Source organism: Scylla paramamosain, chromosome 7 (assembly GCF_035594125.1).
Source record: "Scylla paramamosain isolate STU-SP2022 chromosome 7, ASM3559412v1, whole genome shotgun sequence".
Classification (NCBI taxonomy): domain Eukaryota; kingdom Metazoa; phylum Arthropoda; class Malacostraca; order Decapoda; family Portunidae; genus Scylla; species Scylla paramamosain.
The window spans coordinates 31,363,116-31,386,534 of NC_087157.1; the positions used below are offsets into that span (position 1 = coordinate 31,363,116).

Genomic DNA, 23,419 nt, shown 5'->3' on the forward strand with positions numbered 1-23,419 from the left:
AGGAATCAGGAGACACTATGGAACTTATGACTAGTGGATATTGTTATAGGTAGCTCAGAATGGATAGGGTTCATGGTTGGAGGCTTATACTAAAAGCCTCACATCAGAGATTTCTTTTGGGAAGCATGAATTCTTCCTATCTCTGCCTCTCATAATCACTATGATGGGATGTCTTATTTTCTTTTTCCTCCCCAGCTACCTTGACTGTTGAGGAGGTATACCAGGACCGTGACCAGTTTGCCCAGCTGGTGAGGGAGGTAGCAGGCATGGATGTAGGCAGGATGGGCATTGAGATTTTGTCCTTTACTATCAAGGTAAGATGAAGGAGGTGGCAGGAAAACAGCTATTTTACCAGTACATACTGTATACTTATTTATTTATTTTTTTACTATTTATTTATTTATTTTTTTTTTTAGGGTTTAGCTGAAAGATAAAAAAAAAAAAAAATTGTCCATTATTTGAATGTTAAATATATGTTTGTTAACTTAGTAAAGTGTCTTGATACTCTTTTTGGTGAAACAATGTGTAGGAAGGTGGAAAATCAGAGAAAGGAAAATTGTTGCAGACTATATAAGTGAATGAAAGGTATTGCATAAACTGACAAATTCTTGCACCAGAAAGGGAGATGTACCAGATGATTTTATAGACCAGTTTTGTATATTGTAGTTGGCACATAACATAAGCATGCCACATAATGAGAATCTGCCTTATGAATTGACTTGAAAATAACGGATTCTTGTGGGAGTAATTCCAATTGGTGCTAGAGCCTTCCTGGCATCTACTCTGTTTGCTTTCATGAGTCTCCATAGTCCACATTCACTTCCTACCTACCTGCTCTGTTCAGATGCATTATTATGCATTCAGTGATAATGCCATCAACAGCATGCAAGAAAAACTGTAAAGATGCCTTGCATCTGAATTCTTTGATCATTTAAGTATTAAAATAAAATAAAAAATTTATTTGTATATAATAGGACTCAGTCCAAGTCATATGATGTGTTGCTATTACCACTGACACCAGAGTTATGAGATGCAACTTCATCATTCACTCTGGGATGGTCAGAATTTCTTCAGGCCAAGTCTCAGTCACTCTTGTTTTTATCCATATATTTTTCAATGATATGCTGTTTTTATTGATTTCTAATTTTCTGAGCCTTCATATATGCCATGAGGCCTCACAGTCAAGAAGACATGGATTGTATCCTGAGTTGGGACAGTTCTTTATGTGCTGATGACACAAGATGCAATATCTTTTCCAAAAATTCATTTTTTTCCAATTTTGATTTCTTCCATATCCTAAGGAGCAGCTCTGCTTTTGTGTTGGTTGAACAAGCTGAACTTTAATTTTTCCTCTTAGATTATGATGCCACTTCACAAAACATTGATCAGGATTACCTAGTTAAATTTTGAAAAAAATAAATAAAATAAAATAAATAAATAAAAGTTAGAGGCACCAGCAAAAAGTATGTGACATTTAAGTGGAAGGAGTAGGCATTGGTGGAAACCTGCTTCTTAAGTGGGAAAAGAGACAAGAAATTAGTTTAAAGGAAAGTGAGAATTATTGGAAGCAAGTATAGTGCATTTACTTGTGATGATGCTCTTTTGATCATTTCTTTTGAAGACAGCTGAGATGGGAGATTTATATTGAGTGTATATTGTGGAAGTTATTTACATGCTGTCTGTAATTTTGGCTTAGAAGTGTGTTGTATGAGCTAGTATTTAGTTCCTATCAATGGTACAGTGAAGATCTCAGTTTTGTTCTTTATTCCATAATAAGATTAACATATCAAAATTTGATATTGCCACATTCATTGAAACTTCATTGGACTGATTAGTCGTATAGTAGCAGACAGTTAATATATCTTGTATATCATTGACAGTTTTTCTTTGCAGTGTATTGATGCAATCTTTTTTCAGATTTCTCATCTTAAGAAATTACACTAGAGGAAATTAAAATATGCCTACCTGTTATATGATACCATGAACTTTGCTTAGTATCATTTCTTCAGTTTGGAATAACGAAGGGGGTGTGATGCTTTGATACTCGCATAGGGATTGTAAGCATGCAAAGAGTAATTTAGGGAGAATCATTGTATGCTAAGGAGAAAAATATTGAGCACTGAATATTTGACTGGATGAAGCTGAATACTGATGTGAAGTGGTGTGTTTCAGGATGTGTATGATCGTGTGGATTACCTTTCATCCCTCGGTAAGTCCCAGACTGCAGCTGTGAAGAGGGATGCTGACATTGGTGTGGCTCAAGCTAACAGGGATGCTGGTATTAGGGTAGGTACATTCTTTTCATATTTTTAAGAACCTTTACTGCTTGACAATAAAACTGAATAAAGATGTATTATAATTTGATCTAGGATATGTTGCCTCTTTAAGTATTATTCACTTCTATTTTTTCCTTTCTCCCTGGACTGTAGGAGGCAGAGAATGAAAAGACGGCAATGGATGTCAAGTATACGACAGACACTAAAATTGAAGACAATGCCAGATTGTATAAGCTGCAGAAGGCCCAGTTTGATCGTGAAATCAACACAGCTGTGAGTCATGGTTCCAAGTCTTTACTAGAAAGTGTGAACACTCAAATCATTAATGAATAGGTGAAAGGAGCATGAGTCTGTGCTGCCTTGGCCCTCTCTTGAGTGGCAGGCAAGTGTGCATATAGAATTTCTTTACAGTAACTTCAGGTTGCTAATTTTAGACATATGAATATGATGTACATTAAGACCAGTTTTATATCAACAAAGTGTGTACAGAAGAAGTCCTGATAAACTTCTTTTCTAAACTGAAAAAAAATTCCTCTATACTATGTGTATCTAGGTAAAGTAAAAAGTAAAATGATACAGTTTTTAAGGTATGGTCTATCTAGTATTGCCTATTATACCAGGTATGGCCTTGTTAGTTAAGAAATGTAAGTACAGTAAAATCTTTTACTTCTCTGACAAGAGAAAATTATAAAAATTGATAACTAATAAATAAATAAGATAAAATGAATTGATTTGATTAATAGATAAATAAATAAATAAATAAATAAATAAGAGTTAAAAGTAACTACATCACAGTAATGGTTAATGATGCAAGCTTGATCTCATACATATCTGTAGAAGTTTTGTAAGCAACAAGTCTTGGTGGAGCTATAAACAAAGTTAACAGGATGGTGGTGTCCACCATCAGTTGGTCCTTTTCAGAATTGTGTACTGCATGTTCAAATGTCATGCCATTACAATTTGGTTCAAATTACTTAACTTTTTTGCCTCAGAAAAAATCTTCAGAGAAATTTGTGCTAATCTCTGAATTTCACTTTCATGAATTATTAAAAAGATATGATTAATTATTATATAAACAAATAAATAAATGAATAAGTATTTTTAGTATATTATAGTCAGTGTTATTAAATAGTAGATAACTTATGAACTGACTATATTTACATTTTTTTACACGTATGATATTGAATTTTATCAAGATCTTAAACATGGGCTATTTATAGTGCTGAAGTAGTATGAAAATATCTTGATGATTAATATTTTGAAGAGTCTGTTGTCAATATATGAAGAGTCCTGACTGACTTGCTTATCTAGGTATTTGTTCAGTTAACCTGACTAATATTTACACAAATATTGCACAAGTTCCTCACCCTTAAATCTCAAATTCTTAGTTGAGGGTTATTACTGCTTGTTATCTTAGTGCATAACATGATGCGTAATGGTTTGGTAGCTTATGGAATAATGTGCTGAATGTTTGGTAATTTCTTGCAGAAAGCAGAAGCTCAGCTGGCCTATGAGTTGCAGGCAGCCAAGACCCGGCAGAAAATCAGGAATGAGGAGATTGCTATTGAGGTGGTGGAGCGAAGAAAGCAGATTGAGGTGAGTGATTATGGTTATATAATTTGTTGCTAGTATTCATGATTTCTGGTGCTGTGGGTCACTGTTTCCTTACACACACACACACACACACACACACACACACACACACACACACACACACACACACACAGAAGAACCAGTATTCATGACCATTTGGACAAGTAATCCTCTGCAGATAGTGCATACATGGAGTGAAATATGTATGTAAATATATTATGATAATTAGGTTTATATATTATTGCAAGAGAAGTACATGCACAATAGACTGGTAAACTCATCTTCACTCCAGAGGGTCAACGAGTGTGTTGACCTCCTTTCATCCCTTTTATTCATGCTTTTCCTTTTAACTGATGATAAATGATAAGGAGTGGTAATAACAGGATAAAAAGGAAAAGATATGTCTTCTTCCACCATTTCCTCAACATCATCAGGGGTTGCTTGTGAGTGATTGCATGCAAGCTGTTCTCTGAAAATTTGTAGTGGTTACTTATCAAGCCTGCAATAGTACTAAACTTTACAATGTTTCAGATCCCTTACAGGGTGTTGTGAATTGTCATCATTTGAAAGCAGGGAGATTCACTGCCAGATTCATTATCTTTAACAACAATTAATTAATCAACTGATGTGGAGTGCTCAGGAAATTATGGCATTTTTATAGTGAAAAAGAAAGAAGTTGTAAGAAATGAGTGATGATCCAATGTATCTAAAAATAGCTTTGCACAGGATGGCCATGCTGGAGCAGAGAATTGCCAGTGGTTCTCAAAACTAAATATAGTTTTTATATTAACTTATAATTATTGTTTGGAATTGATTACATTATAGTTTTCTCTTGATTTACACAAATTTAAATGAGATAACACAAATCACTTCCTCATCCCCCCTTGCCTTTTGTACTTCTCTTTCTTTGTTGTTATATTTAAGATGTGTGTGTGTGTGTGTGTGTGTTTATAGTTGTATTCATCTAATTGTGATGTACAGGAAAGGAACTATGTTCGTGCTGTCCTATCTCTATATCAATTACTTTAATCACTCTAGTATTAAATTCATGAATCATCCTTGCATCCTTTCCTGGTCCGTTCCAGGCTTTCATTGTTCTTTGCAGAAAACTATTCTTCACATCTCCTGCACATATCCCCTTTCAGTCTCTCTATGTCCTCTTGTGCTTCTTGTGTCCCATGTCATTAGGCATTCCTTATCCAACATTTTCATTCTCATTACCACACTGTAAGCCATGATTTGTTCCCTTTTTCTCTTCCCTGTGTCAATGATTGAAGATCAAGTTTTGATAGCCTCTCTTCATAAATTATGAGCAGGTCTGTTTGGCTGGAAGCTCTCTTTGTTGCTGTTATTTGTACTCTTTCAAGTTTTCTTATATTTCACTTGGTACTCGGTGACCACACCTCTGCTACAAACTCTATCTTGGACAATTATAGTCACAGTCAATTTCATGACAATCTCCTCTAGATACACAAGGGTAACTTTTGTTTCTCAGTAGATTGTATGTTTCTCCTATAGTTTTATATATATATATATTTATCTGATAATACTATTTCTTGATCCTCTACTGTTGTTTGTTTTCCAGAAATTTTATTCCCAATTTTATAATTGTTCATTATTCTATTTTTTCTATTTGTAAATTCAATCACAGTGCAACTCTTGGTATTGAATGTGACTCCACTTCCATTTCCTATCCAGATCTTGCTGTAATGGCTTGCAGTTTTCATCTCTCTCCACCCTATTGAATAGTTTGGTATTGTCAGCAGAATCATTGAACTATATATTTCCTCTGTTATGTCATCGTGCACTGCAAGCATGACTGGGCCCAACACTGACTCTTGAGGTATTCCACTGATGACCTTTCTCTGGAGTGACTTGATTTTTCATAATTATGCTCTTTTCCCTGTCTGCATCCACTTCAGGAGTCCTTTCCCCAATCTTCCAACTTTTTCCATCTTCCACAGCAGTCTCTTGTGGGGCACCTTATCAAATGCTTTACTCAAGTCCCAAGTAAATACAGCCAGCCCAACCATGTCTTTCCTGCATTATATCTGTCACTTTCGAATATAAATATATTAGATTCATTGTACATGATCAACCTCCTCAAAATCCAGATTGCTTGTCTTTCAATATAATATTTTCCTTTAGATGTTGCATCCGCCTGTCTTCCGCAATCATCTCACATGTCTTGGCAACAATGCTTGTCAGTGAAGCCAGTGTATAATTCGTAGGGTTCTCCCAACATTCTTCTTTTTGAATTTGAACAATATCAGCTCACATCCAAGCCCTTAGGACTTTATGCTTACTATAACACTGTACTTTGTCATCTCATTGCATTCTTTTAACATCCAATGTGACACTGTCTTGTATCTGTGCTTTTCTCACATCCAATCCCTCCAATAATTTTCTCACTTGTGCTGACACCTGTATTTCTTCAAGGTGACTAATATTCATCTCCACCTCTTGCTTATCAAAGTCACTTTCCCTTGTTAAAAACTGATTGGAGGTTAGCATTTATGACTTCTGCCATTGTTTTAACATTGTCATTGTCTTCCACCTTCAGCTCAATTATGCCATACTGTGACCAGATGCATGTTTGTATGTGAACATGTGTCTGTGTGTGGGTGCTTGTGTATTTTTATTAGGAATCTCTAAGGGAGCCAATAGATATCTAGATTTTTCAACTATCATAGAAATTGTGCAGTACATATTTTTTTACATAAATTGACTTACCTTTCTGTTGCCTTCATCCTGCTCACTAAGGAAGAAACTTATATAAATCTGATTTTGTTTACAGGTGGAGGAACAAGAAATTAAGCGTAAGGAGAAGGAACTTGTTGCCACAGTGCGCCTCCCTGCTGAGGCTGAGAGTTACCGGGTAGAAACAATTGCCCAGGGCAAGCGCACACAAGTAAGACTTGATTTGGTGTTCTCTTATGCCATTTTCTTTCCACTAAGCACCCAGGCCACTAGGGTACTGAAATCATCTGGATTTTTGCCATCTTATGTATATAGTTGTAAAAAGGCCTTTTCCACATGGAATCTCAGGTTGAACAGGAATGTGTAGAGGCACAGTACTGGCAGCAATCTAAGTTTATTCTTGTAATAACATTGCTATAAAACTTAGTATTTTTCTTATAATGTGAGGAAACTTCTTTTCCATATTTTTTCTTGGTTTAGGTAGGAGAGAGGATGAATTATGCATGTCTGTTCAGATACAATGCCTCCAGCCATGATACTGTATAGAGATGCACCATAGGTCCATTTGTACATCTCCCAGATCAATAGTATTCTTGCAAATTTTGCTGAATTCATTGTCTGACCAATCTTAAAAGAATGAGATAGCAGAAAGAGATATATGAATAAGGTAAATGTGGTGAGTGATAGAAAAACCTTTATCAAGCAAGAAAATAGTGATGAAGTTTTTGAGATGTGGAAAATGGGAAAGTGGATTGAAGTGTATATTAAGAACATAAGAACATAAGATCATAAGAAATAAGGGAAGCTGCAAGAAGCGACCAGGCTTACACGTGGCAGTCCCTGTATGAAACACACCTACCTATTTCCATCTGTTATCCCCATCCATAAACTTGTCTAATCTTCTCTTAAAGCTCTCTAGTGTCCTAGCACTAACTACATGATTACTGAGTCCGTTCCACTCATCTACCACTCTATTTGAGAACCAATTTTTTCCTATCTCCTTCCTAAACCTAAATTTTTCAAGCTTGAACCCGTTATTTCTTGTTCTACCCTAGTTGCTGATCCTAAGAATTTTGCTTACATCTCCCTTGTAAATTAGTAAATTAGTAAATTAGTTTTCTATCCTGGTCACTATGTTGAGGGAGCCCCAAGGGGCTGGTGTTAAGCAAAGTAAAAAATAGTGATATCACATATAATTTATGCCTGCAGACAGTGGAAGCAGCACGAGCAGATGCAGAGAGGATCAAGAGGATTGGAGAAGCAGAAGCTTACAGTGTAGAGGCTGTAGGCAAGGCAGAAGCAGAGAGCATGAAGTTGAAGGCACAGGCTTACAAGCAGTATGGTGAGGCAGCCATCATGTCTATGGTGCTGGACAGCTTGCCTCAGGTGAGTCTTTTCTTTACATTTCCTGCTGTCTTGTACATTCCTCAGCTTAATTTTTCCTATACCTTGCTTAATTTTTCCTATATCTTTCTTTATCACCATGTTTTAAACAGTTTTATAGAATTTTTCTTTGGATTTTACAATTTCCCTTTATTTTCATTATTATGAAACATATGTATATAAGTTTAAGCTTCAGTATTGCAACCAATAAGATTTAACCAGGTTGCAATTGCTCTTGTGCACAAAAAAAATCAGAATTGTACAGGGAAAGGTTAGTAATAGGTCTACCATTCGAGAGAACAGTAAGCTAACCCACATCAACCTTTATGAGGTGGACTTCATCTGTACATTGTGGAAATAACCTTAGCCTACTAATATTAGGAGTGGCAGTTTATTTCTGGTTAAAATAAAGAAGTAAATGAATATATAAGGTCACAATTCGGAAGAGATCAAGTTTAAAGGAAGTGTTTAATGCATTCAAGGGTATACTGACTACAATAGCAGTAGAAGTGGTAGTGTGTTTGAGAGTAGGAGCAAAGGAAGTGCATGGTGGACACCAGAAATTGAAAAGTTTGTAAAAGAAAAGAGGAAAGAATATTGTAAAATGGTACAAAAAAATGTGTTTGAGGAAATTGAAGTGAGAACAGAATACAATTTTTGCAATAGGTAAGTGGACAAACTGATAAGAGAAGACAAAAGGAGAGTAAATGGGGAGTTTGGCAGGAAGCTGAGTGAAAAGTTCAATGAGAATAAAGTTAAGAGGGGGGGAGAGAGAAGTGTGGGAATATAAGAATGAAGAAAAGGATGGATTTCCTGTGGGTAGTAGGGAGACAATGCAAGGAGTGTGGAAAAAGGTATCTTGATCTTTTAATGAATGAAAAGACAGTAGGGGGAGCATGGAAGTAGGCAGAGATGAATGGGTAGGGAGAGCAAAACGTCAAAAATTTAATGACTGCAGAAATGTTGGGATTATAGAGGTGAAGTGGTAGTAGACTGGATGTTTTCATGTGATCTGGTATGGAGGCAAAGAGAAGTACCAGATGAATGGAAGAAGGCAGCTATTATACCTCCTTATGAAAGTAAAGATTGTAGGAATGAGTATAATAGTCACAGGGAGCTAAGTATGCCTAGTGTTTCAGGAAGGGTCTATAGTTTTGACTGAGAGATTGATGACAGAGACTGATGTAAAGGTCAGTGAGGAACAGGGAGGATTCATAAAGGGAGAAGGTTGTGTGGATAGATTTGTTGCAAGTAAAATGATAGTAGAAGAGTACTCGTACTTAGGAAAGGATGAAAAGTTGTATGGATCTAGAGGAAGCATAAGATAAGGTGGATGGGGAAGCCCTTTTGGAAGTTCCTTGGATTTATGGTGTAGGAAGGCAGCTGCTAGAAGGAATTGAGGCTTTATAAGGATGCATGAGCATGTGAGAATAGAAGAACTAGGAGAGAATTGGAGTGAATTAGGGATGTGGTGACTTAATGGCTGTTTAATATGTTTATGTATAGCATTATTAAGGAGTTGAAAGCTCAAGTATGAAATGTTGGTGGAAGGCTGAAACAGAATAAAATGGGATGGGCTGTAGTTTCATGTTTGTAGGTCACCTGTGCAAGTGGTAGAAATTGTGGAGTGATGGAATGGGTGAACAGGAAGACATTAAGATGGTATGGTAATATTAGGATGAAAAATAGTGAGTTTATAAAGAAATGGCATGTGCTAGTAGGAGAGGAAGGCCATTTGGAAGTTAGAAAGCTAGAGTAAATGTATACTTGTGTGAAAAGGTATTAGTAAAGGTCAAGTGCTTCAACAAGCAAGAAGGGAGCATTTTGTAAAGGAGAGGTGGAGGCTCTTCTGCTATAGTTACTCCCTTGGGGGACACTTATAGAGGCATCAGGGATAGAAAGATAAATATGATATATAAATGAAAGCTTAAAAACTGGACAGCTTTAAAAAAAAAAAATTACATAATTTTAAAGTAAAACTCAGTAAGAATTTTATGATCTTCCTCAACATCTTGCCAAATTGGCATCTCCAGTCCTTGCCTCTCTTATCCTTGATGGCCTTCATCTGTTTTTGCTGATAGCTTACCACTTTCATCACATTGATGTCTCACATTTTTTTTTGTTTGCTCAAATTGAGTAAACGTGGAATGGGTGTGAGGCATATACACTGACATGTCTCTTACTATTCCCTCAGATTGCTGCGGAAGTGGCTGCTCCACTGGCCAAGACTGAAGAGATTGTGATGGTAGGTGGTGGAGATACAATGAGCAATGCCATCACCAAGATGTGTGGGGAGCTGCCACCTGCTGTCCATGCCCTCACAGGGGTTGATCTCACCAAGGTATGCCTCTCACACTGCCTTGACAGCCTGCACATTCAGATTATTGATTGTCTGATTAAGTAGAAACATACATACATGCATGTAGTGTTCCATGAAAGTATGATGATTTATCCTAGTACTGCATCACATTGACTCACACATTATAGTACAAGTTTTTCCCTTTCAAAACTGAAAATCTCTATGCATTTTTCTGTAAGACTTTCATGAAAATCTCAATACATTTTTCAAGATGAAGTTATGCAATAAGCATTGGAATTAAGAACTAAAATTAGCTTTTCATATGAGACATGTATTGATATAAAGGCAATAACTAAAACAGTTTTGAGTAAAACCAGATCTAAAGTTTTTGACTCATTTAAAACATTGAATTCTGGCTTTTCATGAATTTTGTTGAGTGAGATTTTACCTTGAAGGTCTTTTGTAGATTATGATTATTGTATAGAACAAAATGCACAAGGATGTGGGATACTATCACTATTCCTCTTGTTAGAAACAAATGATAAAGTGAATGTGACTCAAATGGCAGATGATGTGGAACACACAAAGGGCTCAGTAAATGACTGTGTCTTGGTTGTTGTGTAGTGGGAAATGCCAAGCTGAGACAGAAGAATGATTTGCAGGATCTCTATTGCTTGTTACATTGCTCAAGGGAGAGGGGGCATGTGTGATTGGATTTGTTAGTGTAACTACAGTCAGGTTTACCTTTTATCAGGCAGAATGTTTTCCTAGGGAATTATCCAGACCATGCCATAAACTGCCTTGTTTGCTGTATTTGTAACACAGCAGACCCTTCCTTGATTTTTCAGTCAAAAAGGGGGAAAAGACTGTGTAAAATATTCTAAAATCTGAAATTCAGATTTTTGCGTGCTAGTGATGGTAACTTTTTGTAGCACCAGTAGTCTAACACTGGAGTCTGTGATGGGCCCAGCCTTTGCTGGCATTTGTAGGATTTTTCTTGGCTCTAGACTAAATGTTTAAGCTCAAAGCTGAAGGTAAGATTTAATTTTCTTGTAGGATCTAATGTAGAATTTACTATTGTGTGACTATCCAGTACTAATTAATTCATAGTGTATTTTGTTGCTTGAATGCCTTAATAATTATTATGATTAATTACTGATTAATTAATAATTATTAATTAAACATAACTACTGATTACTGAATATCTTTAGCAAATAATGATTACTGGTAACTTGCATCTTATGTTGAGGCCTGCAGGGTCTTCACACTGCTTTTACCTCACTGACACCTTACTTGCTCTAGAATCCTTCCCCAAAGAGGTAGCCATGTCACAAAAGCCTTCATGTTTCCTGTGCAAATGCTCCTGTCTTTCTCACTGAAGCTCTCTGTCTCCTATTTTATATATATATATATATATATATATATATATATATATATATATATATATATATATATATACACTCAGTGGAACATCAGTTCTCAAACTTAATTCGTTCATGAATGCTGTTCAAAATTCAAAATGTTTGAAAACTAAAAATATTTTCCTTATAGGAATCAATGTAAAAATGGATTAATCCATTCCCAGATACCAGTCTACACTTTCTTAGCAGCTTATGCCCTCACAGCCAAGATGGCTGCTTCACAACATCTCCAGCTCACAAATTATTTATCAAGAAAGGATGTAATGAATGAACTTAGTGACACAGAACTCATCATAAGATACTGTTTTGGCTGATCTAGTGAGGGAAGCGTTACAGAGGGACACAGAGAGGAGCAACCCATTTACTATCAAAATGAAGGTGATCATAACACTTAGACATCTTGCTGCTGGGAAAAGCTACTGGAAAAATGCAGCTGTATAATAGTGATGGCGTTGGGGGTCATCGAGAGAGCCATATGTGGCTCAGGATTATCCCAGATCACCAATAACTGTTTACATCGAGGTTTTTCAATGGGATCACATTTACATTATTTCAAAGAGGGATCACATTTACATTATTTCAAAGATTGAATTACTGTCCTATACTCTGTCTCTCCTCCAAATATATAAACACGAAATAAATGTTTCTAGAAACTATAAATTAATAATAAAAGGCAGCTTTTGCTATGTCTTTTGATATTTGAAATCAAGTAACTTTGTTCTAGAACCAAATTATGGTACCACAACCAAAGCAATAATTAGTTTAGAATTTTGCTTGAAAACCGATTTGTTTGAAAAGGGAAGTGTTCAGTAACAGGGGTTCCACTATGTGTGTGTGTGTGTGTGTGTGTGTGTGTGTGTGTGTGTGTGTGTGTATATATATATATATATATATATATATATATATATATATATATATATATATATATATATATATATATATATATATATATATATATATATATATATATATATATATATATCCATGCATTTCACTTCTGCCCCCTTCACTTCATTTGCATAGATATTCATACTGCACCTCTCATATGATATATGAGAGCACATGAAAACATGTTTTCATATGCCTTGTTCCATGCCGAAATTTCTGGTGCACATATCAGTCAGTTTTGGCAGGAGGATGCCTTTCCCTAAACCTTTTTTTTTTACATCTATAGACATGTTTTTTTTCTTTATAATCCTTGGTAGTGATCCTATCACATGCATTTCACAGCTCTTTCTCCTGTTTTTCCATTGATCTCACCATGTTTACATAACACTGTCTTCAGATATTTAAACTCTCACAATATCTCTCTGTTGGCACACATACATCTACTTCCTCCTTGTCAAAAACCATGACTTTACTTTTCCTAAGTTTCTGTCTCTTATACACACTATATGATTGATTTGCTACTTTCTGAAGTTCTCTTTCATACTCTGCATCACACTGTCATTGGCAAATAACATCCTGCCACAGCCCACCCCACTCATTTCTGTTTTAGCTGTGTACCAACTTTTTCTTCTTTAACTTTCATTACCCTCATACAATCATCCATAAATAATTCTAAACCTTAGACTTATACTGTTTCCAAACTTCTTTAGCCATTCTGAAGCTATTGAAGTGAAAATAAGTTATCTTAAAGTAAAGAAAACAAGTAGACAGGAAGTTCAGTGAAAAAGTAGAAAGAAATAAAGAGTGCGTGAAGGTGCATGAGCAGTTTGTTTGTAATACAGTTGTGCTATATGTAGCACCACACAAACAGTCCTCCTGTGTTGTAGACCATCAACCATATGTAGATCATCTCCATCTAAGGGCCCATTCTGATAATGAGTAGGGGATGGAAATTGAAGGGACTGGGAATAGGGACTGAGTGATGCTTCCACAATAAATCAACTAAAATAATTTAGCACTATCTGATAGCATGCTGCATATTCACATAGCTGTTGCTCTGTGATGTAATACATATCAATATGAAGTAACTTATTTTTATGAATATATATGAAGTAACATCTGTATAGCAAGTGATGAAATATATATCTTTATCTGAGTAGAAACCACTGTAATTGAATAAGAACTTAGATAATTAAAAAAGGGGCAAAAATCTAGTTATTGTATTCTGACAAAAAGTAGTAAGTGATTTTGTGAAGTGTGGAAATTATCTAATACTAAACAAAAGAAGAGTGGCTGTATTGGCCTGATGTTCTCTCTTCCACACGTAAAGACAGGACTGTCAAATCCAACCAAAATCCACTTTATCGTGAGTGGCATGACTGGTAAAGGTGTCAGACATGTGCCTTTGTGTATGTTCTGATGTAGATTGGATCCCCAACAAAAGACTTATGTATGGCCAATTTATCACATCTTCAGATCAGTTTTTCAGTGTTTCTTTGATCCTTCAATACACTGCTGGCCATTAGTGAAGATCGCAAAAGGGGAATTGCTCCATGGCTTTCTAGAGAGGCTTGGTCATGTGCTACCAAAATTAGATAGTTTCCTCTAGTCTCAGAGGAAACAAAGAAAGAAAATGAGGTCTTAGAGATGACAAAGAGAGAAGAATGGAGTCTTAGAAAAGGAGACAAAAAAAAAATAAAATAAATAAATAAAAAAGAAAGATTTCCACAAAGACTGATACATTCATAATACATGCTTTGATAAAGAAAATCCATTCATTACATCCTCTCTTCATTACATGGCTCTCTTGCAGCCAACATAGGTTGCAATCTCATTGATCTTCAGCTCCTTGTTGCCTCAGGGCAGTGATGCAATCCCTCTCCACCTTGCTTATGGTGGCCCCAACCATTTGTGTCCTTTCACTGAAAAATGGTTAATCTTTCTACTCCATGTGCCAAAAATGTGCAGATGGGCAAATTGAAATAGCAGTCATTACTGAACCACCCTGAGCCATTATTTAAATGCTCAGTTGAGGAAGGGTCACAATTGATATTACCTCATATCTTCCCCAGTTGGTGTTCACTCTCTTACTATGTTATCTGGGTGCAAAGTTATGGCATTCATTACTTATTGCAAATGATAAACAATAGTTTTCTAATGGTGTAAGCAGGGGCAACCTCACTACTGCAGGCCACAAGAAAGTTGCACAGTTGTCAATCACATAAGTATGGGTCAGCCTCTAAATACGTATTTCTGTGGGTGGTAGGGACAGCAGTGGCCCAGTCTCTCCCTGTGGTCAGTCACTAAACTACTACCACTGTGGGTGGCAGGGGTGGTGGTGGCTCACTCCCTTCCCATGATCAGTTGCTGTAGGTGGTATGGGTTCCAGCAGTGGTGGCTAAATCCCTCCCCTGTGGTAACCTCTTCTCTGCAGCTTGTTGTGGCCCATCTTTGTGTTAGGGTTTTGAGCTCCACATGTGAAAGTATGACTTGAGGCAAACTGAACCCCATGTTAGACATGATTCGTATCAGCATATTGCACGTTAGTGGCAACTGACTGTACAACAAAACATGCAAATGATGCAATGGTGGCATAACATTGTATAAAGTATTGATAGTACAGAATGCAAATACATTTTGTTTTCATTGCCTGCAAATTTAAATTCAGTAGTACTGTAACTTGTCTTCCAGTGTATCATTTCTCCCAACGGAATGACCTCCCCACATACACACATAAACTGTTTTTTTTTTTTTTTTTTTTTTTTTTTTTTTTCTCCCTCATCACTACTTAATCTTATGCTTAACTGAGAGAAAAGGCACTCTTGTCAGGAAAACTTAGAAAATGTTGGTGTTGACTTAACCTCTTATTTGCAGGTGCTAGGGAAGGTGCCAGGGGCCACAGTCACTCAGCCCACCTCTGCCCCCCGAGTGGCAACACGTTAAATACGGTATTACTCAAAGAACATTTTCGTGGGCAAATGGCATTCCTTAGACAAATATTGTTCCTTTCAATGCGAGCAGGTTGATAAAAATACAGGCGACTCACACCCCAGTGACGAATTTGCCAAAACTACTGCAGTGCAACTATTATAAATGCTATGAATATCATATATATATATATATATATATATATATATATATATATATATATATATATATATATATATATATACAGAGTTGAGTGCCACAAATGAAAATTCACTTACGCACACACAAATCTTAAGATTGAAATGCTGCTTTCAACTGCAAATCCTTAATTTAAGATCCTTGATTTTTTTTTTTTTTTTTTTTTTTTTTTTTTTTTTTGTGTGTGTGTGTGTGTGTGTGTGTGTGTAGATGAAAATAAATAATTTGTAAGATAATTTTTTAGTAAAATATACAGTATATTTTGAACTAGATATTGCAATAGTGGTACATTAGATGGTTTTAGCATTAGAAAATAAGGATGAGTTTGCTGGCAGTTTTGTATTTGTTTAAGTATTTCCATAAACCTAAAACTGCAAATTTGTGTGAAACTTATTGCAAGCACAAATTTATGAATGAAACTACAATATTGTGGAATTAGTTGTTCACACAAGTGGCTAGCTCTGAATATATATATATATATATATATATATATATATATATATATATATATATATATATATATATATATATATATATATATATATATATATATATGTGTGTGTGTGTGTGTGTGTGTGTGTGAATTGATAGACAGATATATGGATATGGATAGATTGATTAAATAGATATTTATCACTTGTAACCTTACGTATCACTAACAGAAAAAAAAAACTTGTCAGGAAGACCAAGATTATGTTGACTTTACCTTCTATTTGCAGGTGCTAGGGAAGGTGCCAGGGGCCACAGTCACACAGCCCACCCCTGCTCCTCGAGTGGCTCCAACATCTGTCTAAGACTTGGCACACCTTCAACACAGTTACTGTTTAGATATGTAAGGTAGAACCATAAGGTGTTGTAAGAGTAACTCATTTTTACAAATGACAAAAATGTTCACTCCATTTTCACTTTCCTTTTGCATCACAAAATATTATCAGCAAAAAAGTAATCATTAAGCAGCCTTCATGTTGAAGCTACATTTAAGGTATCTGTGTGCACTTTTCAGTAGGATATGTATTAATCAATTGTCAAGTTTATAATATTCATACAAAAATAGAATCTCACTGTGAAGACATCAAGATTGCCTGAGTATTTTTATAAGAACTTAAGATATGTATGCAGATCATATAATAGCTATAATAATAATTTCCTAGGAAAGTTTAGTCTTTAGTAGGCTGTTTTAACCTCTTTGGACTCAAAGCATTGTACCAGTTGTGTCTGGTCTGAGGTAGTTCAGTAAAACAGGACACCTTTCATACACAGCTAATAATTGTTATGAAAAGTTTATATAAATAGGATGTAACTAAAAATGTTCTCAGTGTTTTTAATTTGTTTTCATAGATTTTACTTTCATATCTAGCCTTGAGTATTTATATGCATAATTTATTTATTATATTTTGCACATTGTCTCATTGACCAGAGCTGACTGTGATAGTGCCCAGGTAAACACAACACTGGCAACATGACACAGGTGAACACAGCATGGATGATACACTCCAGCCAAACACTAAACAAAGATACAGGATCTCTATAAATCCAGAGATTTGCAAAAGACCTCACACATTCCTGTGACAGGTTCACAATAGCTGATGGCAGTTGTAGTGGTGGATCACACTGTGGTCACTGAAGAGCATCCAGTTCTTGGCTGCCCCTCATCACTTTAGGCTGTGATGCCTAGCAAAATAATTTCATGCAGTGGGATTTTGGTTGCATTGTTTTGATAAATAAAAACCTTAGAACACTAACCACTGTTTTGTGTTACATGAACACTAATTAAATTTTTAATATATATATATATATATATATATATATATATATATATATATATATATAACACACACACACACACACACACCATCACTGAACCATCAATCACTAATCTGGTTCCATCACTAACTTAGCACCAATTTTGGCAAGTATAATTTCTAATTTCTTTGATCCCCACACCAACCTGCCACTGCTGTGGTTCTACTTGCTGCATAAATACTGTTGGCATTACTTGCATAAGAATATAAGAAAATTAAGAACGCCACAAGAAGCCATGAGGCCTACGTGTGGCCGTCCCTGTATGAGACATGCCTACCTAATTCCATCTGTCGTCCTCCTTCAAAAATTTGTTCAATCTTTTAAAGTTAGCAGACACAGGAAAGTCATTACAATTTGTTATGCTCCATTTATAATTATAATATACTCATGTTTATCCCCAGCTGTGATTCTAGTGAATGAAAGAAGTGCATTTCATGTAAAGAGCAAACATCATATATGACCCATAAGAGATGAAGTCAAACTTATGAAAAAAATCACTTGGTTTTTATTTGATATTACTATTTTCTTTATTAATGAATTTGCACTGGATATTTTAAAAGATAGGATAAGGTGGCCAGTTTTCAGCTAAGTGTATTTTAACATGACTCGTCTGTAATTCAGCAAAATCACTAATCTGGCATCTTCATGCCCCAGTAGTGCCAGATTAGTGTTGGTATACTTGTTTGTGTGTGTGTGTGTATATATATATATATATATATATATATATATATATATATATATATATATATATATATATATATATATATATATATATGCACATCTACATATAAAATTCTGGCAATCACTGCCAAATACCTACAATATATTCTCAGGTTATCTGCATCTCTTTTGAAAGAGATAGCGTTACTCCTCAGTGTTTCAAACCTGAAATGGCTGTTTGGCTACAACTGGTAACATCATAATTAATGAATCTGATGAGGAGTCTGTGGAACAAGCCATGGACTGAAACAATGCAGCACTTAATTCCTACCTGTAGCAGAATGTTTTGGGTAACTGAAGCTATACACATCCTTTTCCATACTTCATAAGGGGGCACAAAGAAAAGACAGTTTCAGAATTTGTGTTGGTTTCTCAGATCTGGGGGTTAGTGATCTAAGGTTAAAAAATTAATGTCAGAAAGACATAGTAGAAGACTGAGTTGATCAAATATTAGAGCATAAATTACTGTAGGAAATTAAGCCAGGAACAAAAGAAAATTTCTTTTGAATTTAATAGACATAAGTCTTCAACAGGAATGGATTGCAAACACAATGCAGTGCAAATTTTGAAAGAATAATAACCTCAATGCATCACTCTATGCCATGAAGATCTAGTAGTTGCTGCTACCACAGCACAGCTGAAACTCACACAGCTGTATATGTCAGTGGCTCAACTCTTTTTCCTCACCAAATCCTATCCTTTGTGAGTGGCTATCAGTGGCAACTCTCAAACAAGACAATTTAGATTTAATATTATGTTAGTCTTAATTTCTCTTTAATTCTTATGAGAGAGATTGAGCAGCCCACACTATTTTACTGTAGTGGCAATTGGGTCTGGCTGGTGGCTGTGTCAACATTCTCTGTGTGGGCAGCAGAGTGAGGCATAATTTATTGTGCAAAAAATATAGTGAAACCTTGCTAAAGCTGATAATATTCAAGAATATTCATAAAATTCACTCATACCAAATAGCAGACATAGTGTGCATAGTGTGTGGGCAGAAATTATTGTCAGTCATCCATTGTTTCAATGAAGGTGAATAGTTGCCTGTTGTAATAACATTTCAGCTCCAGTTGGTCACCATATCTAAAATCTTTCTACACTCTCAGTACTAAAGACATGTTTTGCTGTAACAGTTTGACTGGTTGCAACCAGTCACAATCAGCTGTGTCATGTGTTAAAGAAATTAAGATATATCAGTAGGTCATTCTCTCTTCCTGACATTACTCATATGGTTGGCAGTGCTATTTGTAACATGATCGATAATCATAACATTTGAGTGTACTATTTACCAATTTTTGCTTCTTGATATGTTTACAGTTTTTAATTTGTATTTCAGTTTCTCATGCATTATTGTTTACAACCAGTAATTGCAAACTTTATATTACTATCTCTGGACTAGGCAGTCATTGTGAGTACATAAAAGTTACTCTCTCTATATGACATGTACCAGTGACTCAGAGACTCCAAGAGGGAGAGGACATCACATCCATCCTTATGTGGTACACCCTTGGGAGTGTTAGAAGCAGCTAAATGAATCATAAAATTATTAACTGCAGCAAGCTAACTTATTAGACACTGAAATGCTATATATTATAGGAAACAGCTGCTTTATGTTATGAGAGATAGAGAGAGAGAGAGAGAGAGAGAGAGAGAATGGTGGTGGGCTGGAGGATGAATGGGAGGGAGGGAGGCATACAAGTAGTGTGAAAAGGTGAGGGGCAGGGAGGTACCTGACAACAGGATGAACACTTTTATGTAAAATCTCATATTTCCTTTGCCATAGCATGTAGAGACTCACAAATTGTTTTATTATGAAGTGGAAGGTTTTTTGAGTATAATGAGGAAAATTTGTACAAAAATCTGTGCATGTTTACAGGTATTATAGGATCTTTTAATGGTGCAACAAATAATTAGAAGTTGGTGTGAATGTCTTGGTCAGCCACCAAGTGATGACATCCAAGACTGCAGTATGAGAAAGTGTTGCGTTATCCCATGGAAAGGTATGAGGCTTGCTGATATATCTTAATTGCACGCACTTTACTTGTGCCACTTTTGAGCAATCACGAACAGTCACAACTGAAGTTGTCCCACTTTGAATAGCACAGAACAGTATGTGCATTCATTGCAGCCTAAGGGGAAAGCCAGCAATGAAAGAAAGGAACTCTAGTTAAGTAAACCCATTGCCCACTGAAAGGTAATTGTTACCTTGAGAATGTGAAAAATCAGCTTAGGATCAATAATGGAGATGATACATACTTGCAAAAAGAAGAAAAATTGATATGAAATTAATTAAAAAATATATAATACATTAAAATCAGCTGTTGCTAATAGGAAAATGATCTGGTCAAAATCAGTTTTACTGAGACATGGTTATGTCCAGTCAGGTTTGTCAGTAAAATACACCTCAAATTAAAACAAAACTGTTGTCTTATGTTGAGAAGTAATTAGGGATAGGACTTCACCATGAACATATAATCACAAGTTGTAGATGGGAATCAAGATTACAAAGATATCTGACACCATAGAAGAATATGGCAGATATAAAGGCTCTTAGTTACATTTATATTCAACATCAAAATTGTACATCAAGTCAGGTAATGCCAAATACAAGATTGTAATCAGAAATCTGCACATTGATGAACACATAGTGACCACAAGTGCATGGTTATAAGATTTTCTTTGTGTACTTCATTCGCATAGCAGTACATATACAAGGTAAATGCATGTTTATTTTCAGTCAGATATAGTCTCAAGGACATCCCAACACTCATACCTACTGAAATGCATACAATAAAATTGCATTACTTTAGATAGCCTGTTAAAGCAAGGATTCACTGTATAGTGGGTGGAAGGAAGCAGAACTCATTATAGGATATGGTTTTTAAATTGTTCATAAGCATAAACATTAATTTGTTGTAAAAGGAAATGTGACAAAAGTTTGTGAGAATGTCTTCTATATTGCATATATAAAAAAATTTACTTTCATTTATTCATTATATATATATATATATATATATATATATATATATATATATATATATATATATATATATATATATATATATATATATATATATATATATATATATATATATATATAATTTTTTATTTTTTTCTTTGCCCATCTTTTTATATTTGAATGTGCTTTTCTACTTTAAACTTATTCATTGTTGATACCATACATGGTTTAGTAAGGCATGATATATATATTAGCACTGCACACACTTAATAAATAAATAATGTCACATTGTTGCTGTGACATTGATCTTAGTCAGCTAATCATATGATTATATTATCATTCATAAGTGGTTAGTAGCTGAGATCAAATTATAGACTCTTTTAATCAGGAAACAAAAGATTACTGACATCCAGTATTTCATAAGTGCATTAAGTTCCTGAGATGCTAAGGTATTCAAAAATACAGGCAGGTGAAGAAAACCTGTTGCTTAACTGTTTGCAGCTGGAGAAAAAGCACTTGTGTTGCAGGCCCAGCACTTGTCCCCGACTCTTCCTCCCCACTGCTGCCATTGGACTCACTGAACTAGAGTCTAATCTTAATACTACTTCACTGCCATCCCCATCACACTTAGCACAGACACCTGATGAGGAAGTTAAGCAGGTGTCAAGTGTTAGCCTGTGTTGGCATAGCTATAGTTTAAACTTTATGTACAATGTAGATGTGTTGAGATAAGAATTTTTTTTATTTTAATTATTTTTTTAAGTTTCTGAAGTGCAAAGAATGAATGATGATCTGTATATTCATATAGTGTCCAAAAACAGTTTTAGCAGAACTATAAAGTTAGTTAATATGAATATCTGAGATGCACTCTGATGGGGATAACTTGGTAGTAGTGGAATGGCTCTTTATAATGAGTTTATAAGATAGAGTGTTCAGTTGCCTGTATCATTTACTGCACTAAACTGTGGAGTGGCATGTGGGCTCAAGTATTGCCTTTGGACCTCTTTTTTTTTTTTTTGTGGGGGAGGTGAGTGGGCAGGATGAGGGAAATCTTGGGACTGAAGTTGTACAAAGATTTTAGGGATTTAGCACTGCACCATCAAAGTAGAACATAGTTTTTGTGAATGAAAAAATAAATAAAATGAAGTAATGGTACAAAACCACTCAGGCAAACACAGGCCAAGACCCACTAGCTAAAAATAAAAATGATAATAATAATGATAATGAATAAAAAAAAAAATATATGCCAGATTAGAGGTCCACAAGCAGTGCATTAGCTTAGTAGTTTTTACAAAAGTCAGATTTTATCAGTGTGGTATGAGAAAGTTGTTTTAGTAGCATTAAGTTATATTGACATTTTAATTATAGTCTCAAAATCAAAATATTTGCAGAATGGGTGGTAAATTGGAAAGTCATTCTGCCTTGAACAACTTTGTCAGCAGTGTATTTTCTGCTGTGAGTGCATTATTGTAAGTACTGCTATATAAAGCTGCCATGCCCAACTGCAACTCTGTTTGGTGTGGGCACAGTAGATGGTCTTTGTTGTACAATTTATTTATTTATTTATTTTTATTTTTTCATCAGGTATTTGTGTACAGATAACTGATTACTCTGACAAATATAAGATATAAAGTTATACTTAAATGTGAGTAGGTAACTAATTGGTTAGCATGAAAACATTTTTGTTATGTTTATGGATACTATAATCAGCCTTGACTTAGTAAAATAGCTACATTTCTCACCATGCTGGGATTTGCAGCCAGGATAAACACACACATACACATTGTATCTACTTTTATGTACTGGAATCTAAGAAAGTTATGCTAGAGATGTCAACTAATGTAGACTATGACCAGGCAAATTTATTACATAAGGCTAAGATGGTAACTGTCTCAGACTGCCCACCTTAGCCTGCATCTAATCATTCTGAATTCATTTACATATGGTTGGGACAAGATAATCTGTGTGATGTACCTTTGCTTGGAGAGAGAGAGAGAGAGAGAGAGAGAGAGAGAGAGAGAGAGAGAGAGAGAGAGAGAGAGAGAGAGAGAGAGAGAGAGAGACACACACACACACACACACACACACACACACACACACACACACACACACACACACACACACACACACACACACACACACACACACACACACACACTGATGAATCCCAATAGTGCCTGTATCAGATGTGGCGTTATTATTATTATTAGTACATTGACAAGTTTTCAGATTACTAATGTGTATTACTTTT

General features: G+C 35.3%; 1 protein-coding gene across 2 annotated transcripts in view; it reads left to right on the forward strand.

Annotated features, from left to right (window-relative positions):
* The window catches only part of LOC135102361 (flotillin-2-like), a 56,820-nt gene extending 33,494 nt beyond the window's left edge, over positions 1-23,326 (forward strand). Inside the window, exons 4-12 of one of the 2 annotated variants that reach the window (XM_064007480.1) lie at positions 196-314; positions 2,173-2,286; positions 2,430-2,549; positions 3,765-3,872; positions 6,667-6,780; positions 7,779-7,955; positions 10,147-10,293; positions 15,435-15,508; positions 16,406-23,326. In XM_064007480.1, the coding sequence (XP_063863550.1) occupies positions 196-314; positions 2,173-2,286; positions 2,430-2,549; positions 3,765-3,872; positions 6,667-6,780; positions 7,779-7,955; positions 10,147-10,293; positions 15,435-15,503 (968 nt within the window). In that variant the 3' untranslated portion in view covers positions 15,504-15,508; positions 16,406-23,326. The remainder of the gene's footprint in view (positions 1-195; positions 315-2,172; positions 2,287-2,429; positions 2,550-3,764; positions 3,873-6,666; positions 6,781-7,778; positions 7,956-10,146; positions 10,294-15,434; positions 15,509-16,405) is intronic. The other variant, XM_064007479.1, reaches the window with a different exon arrangement.
* Positions 23,327-23,419: the final 93 nt, after the last annotated feature.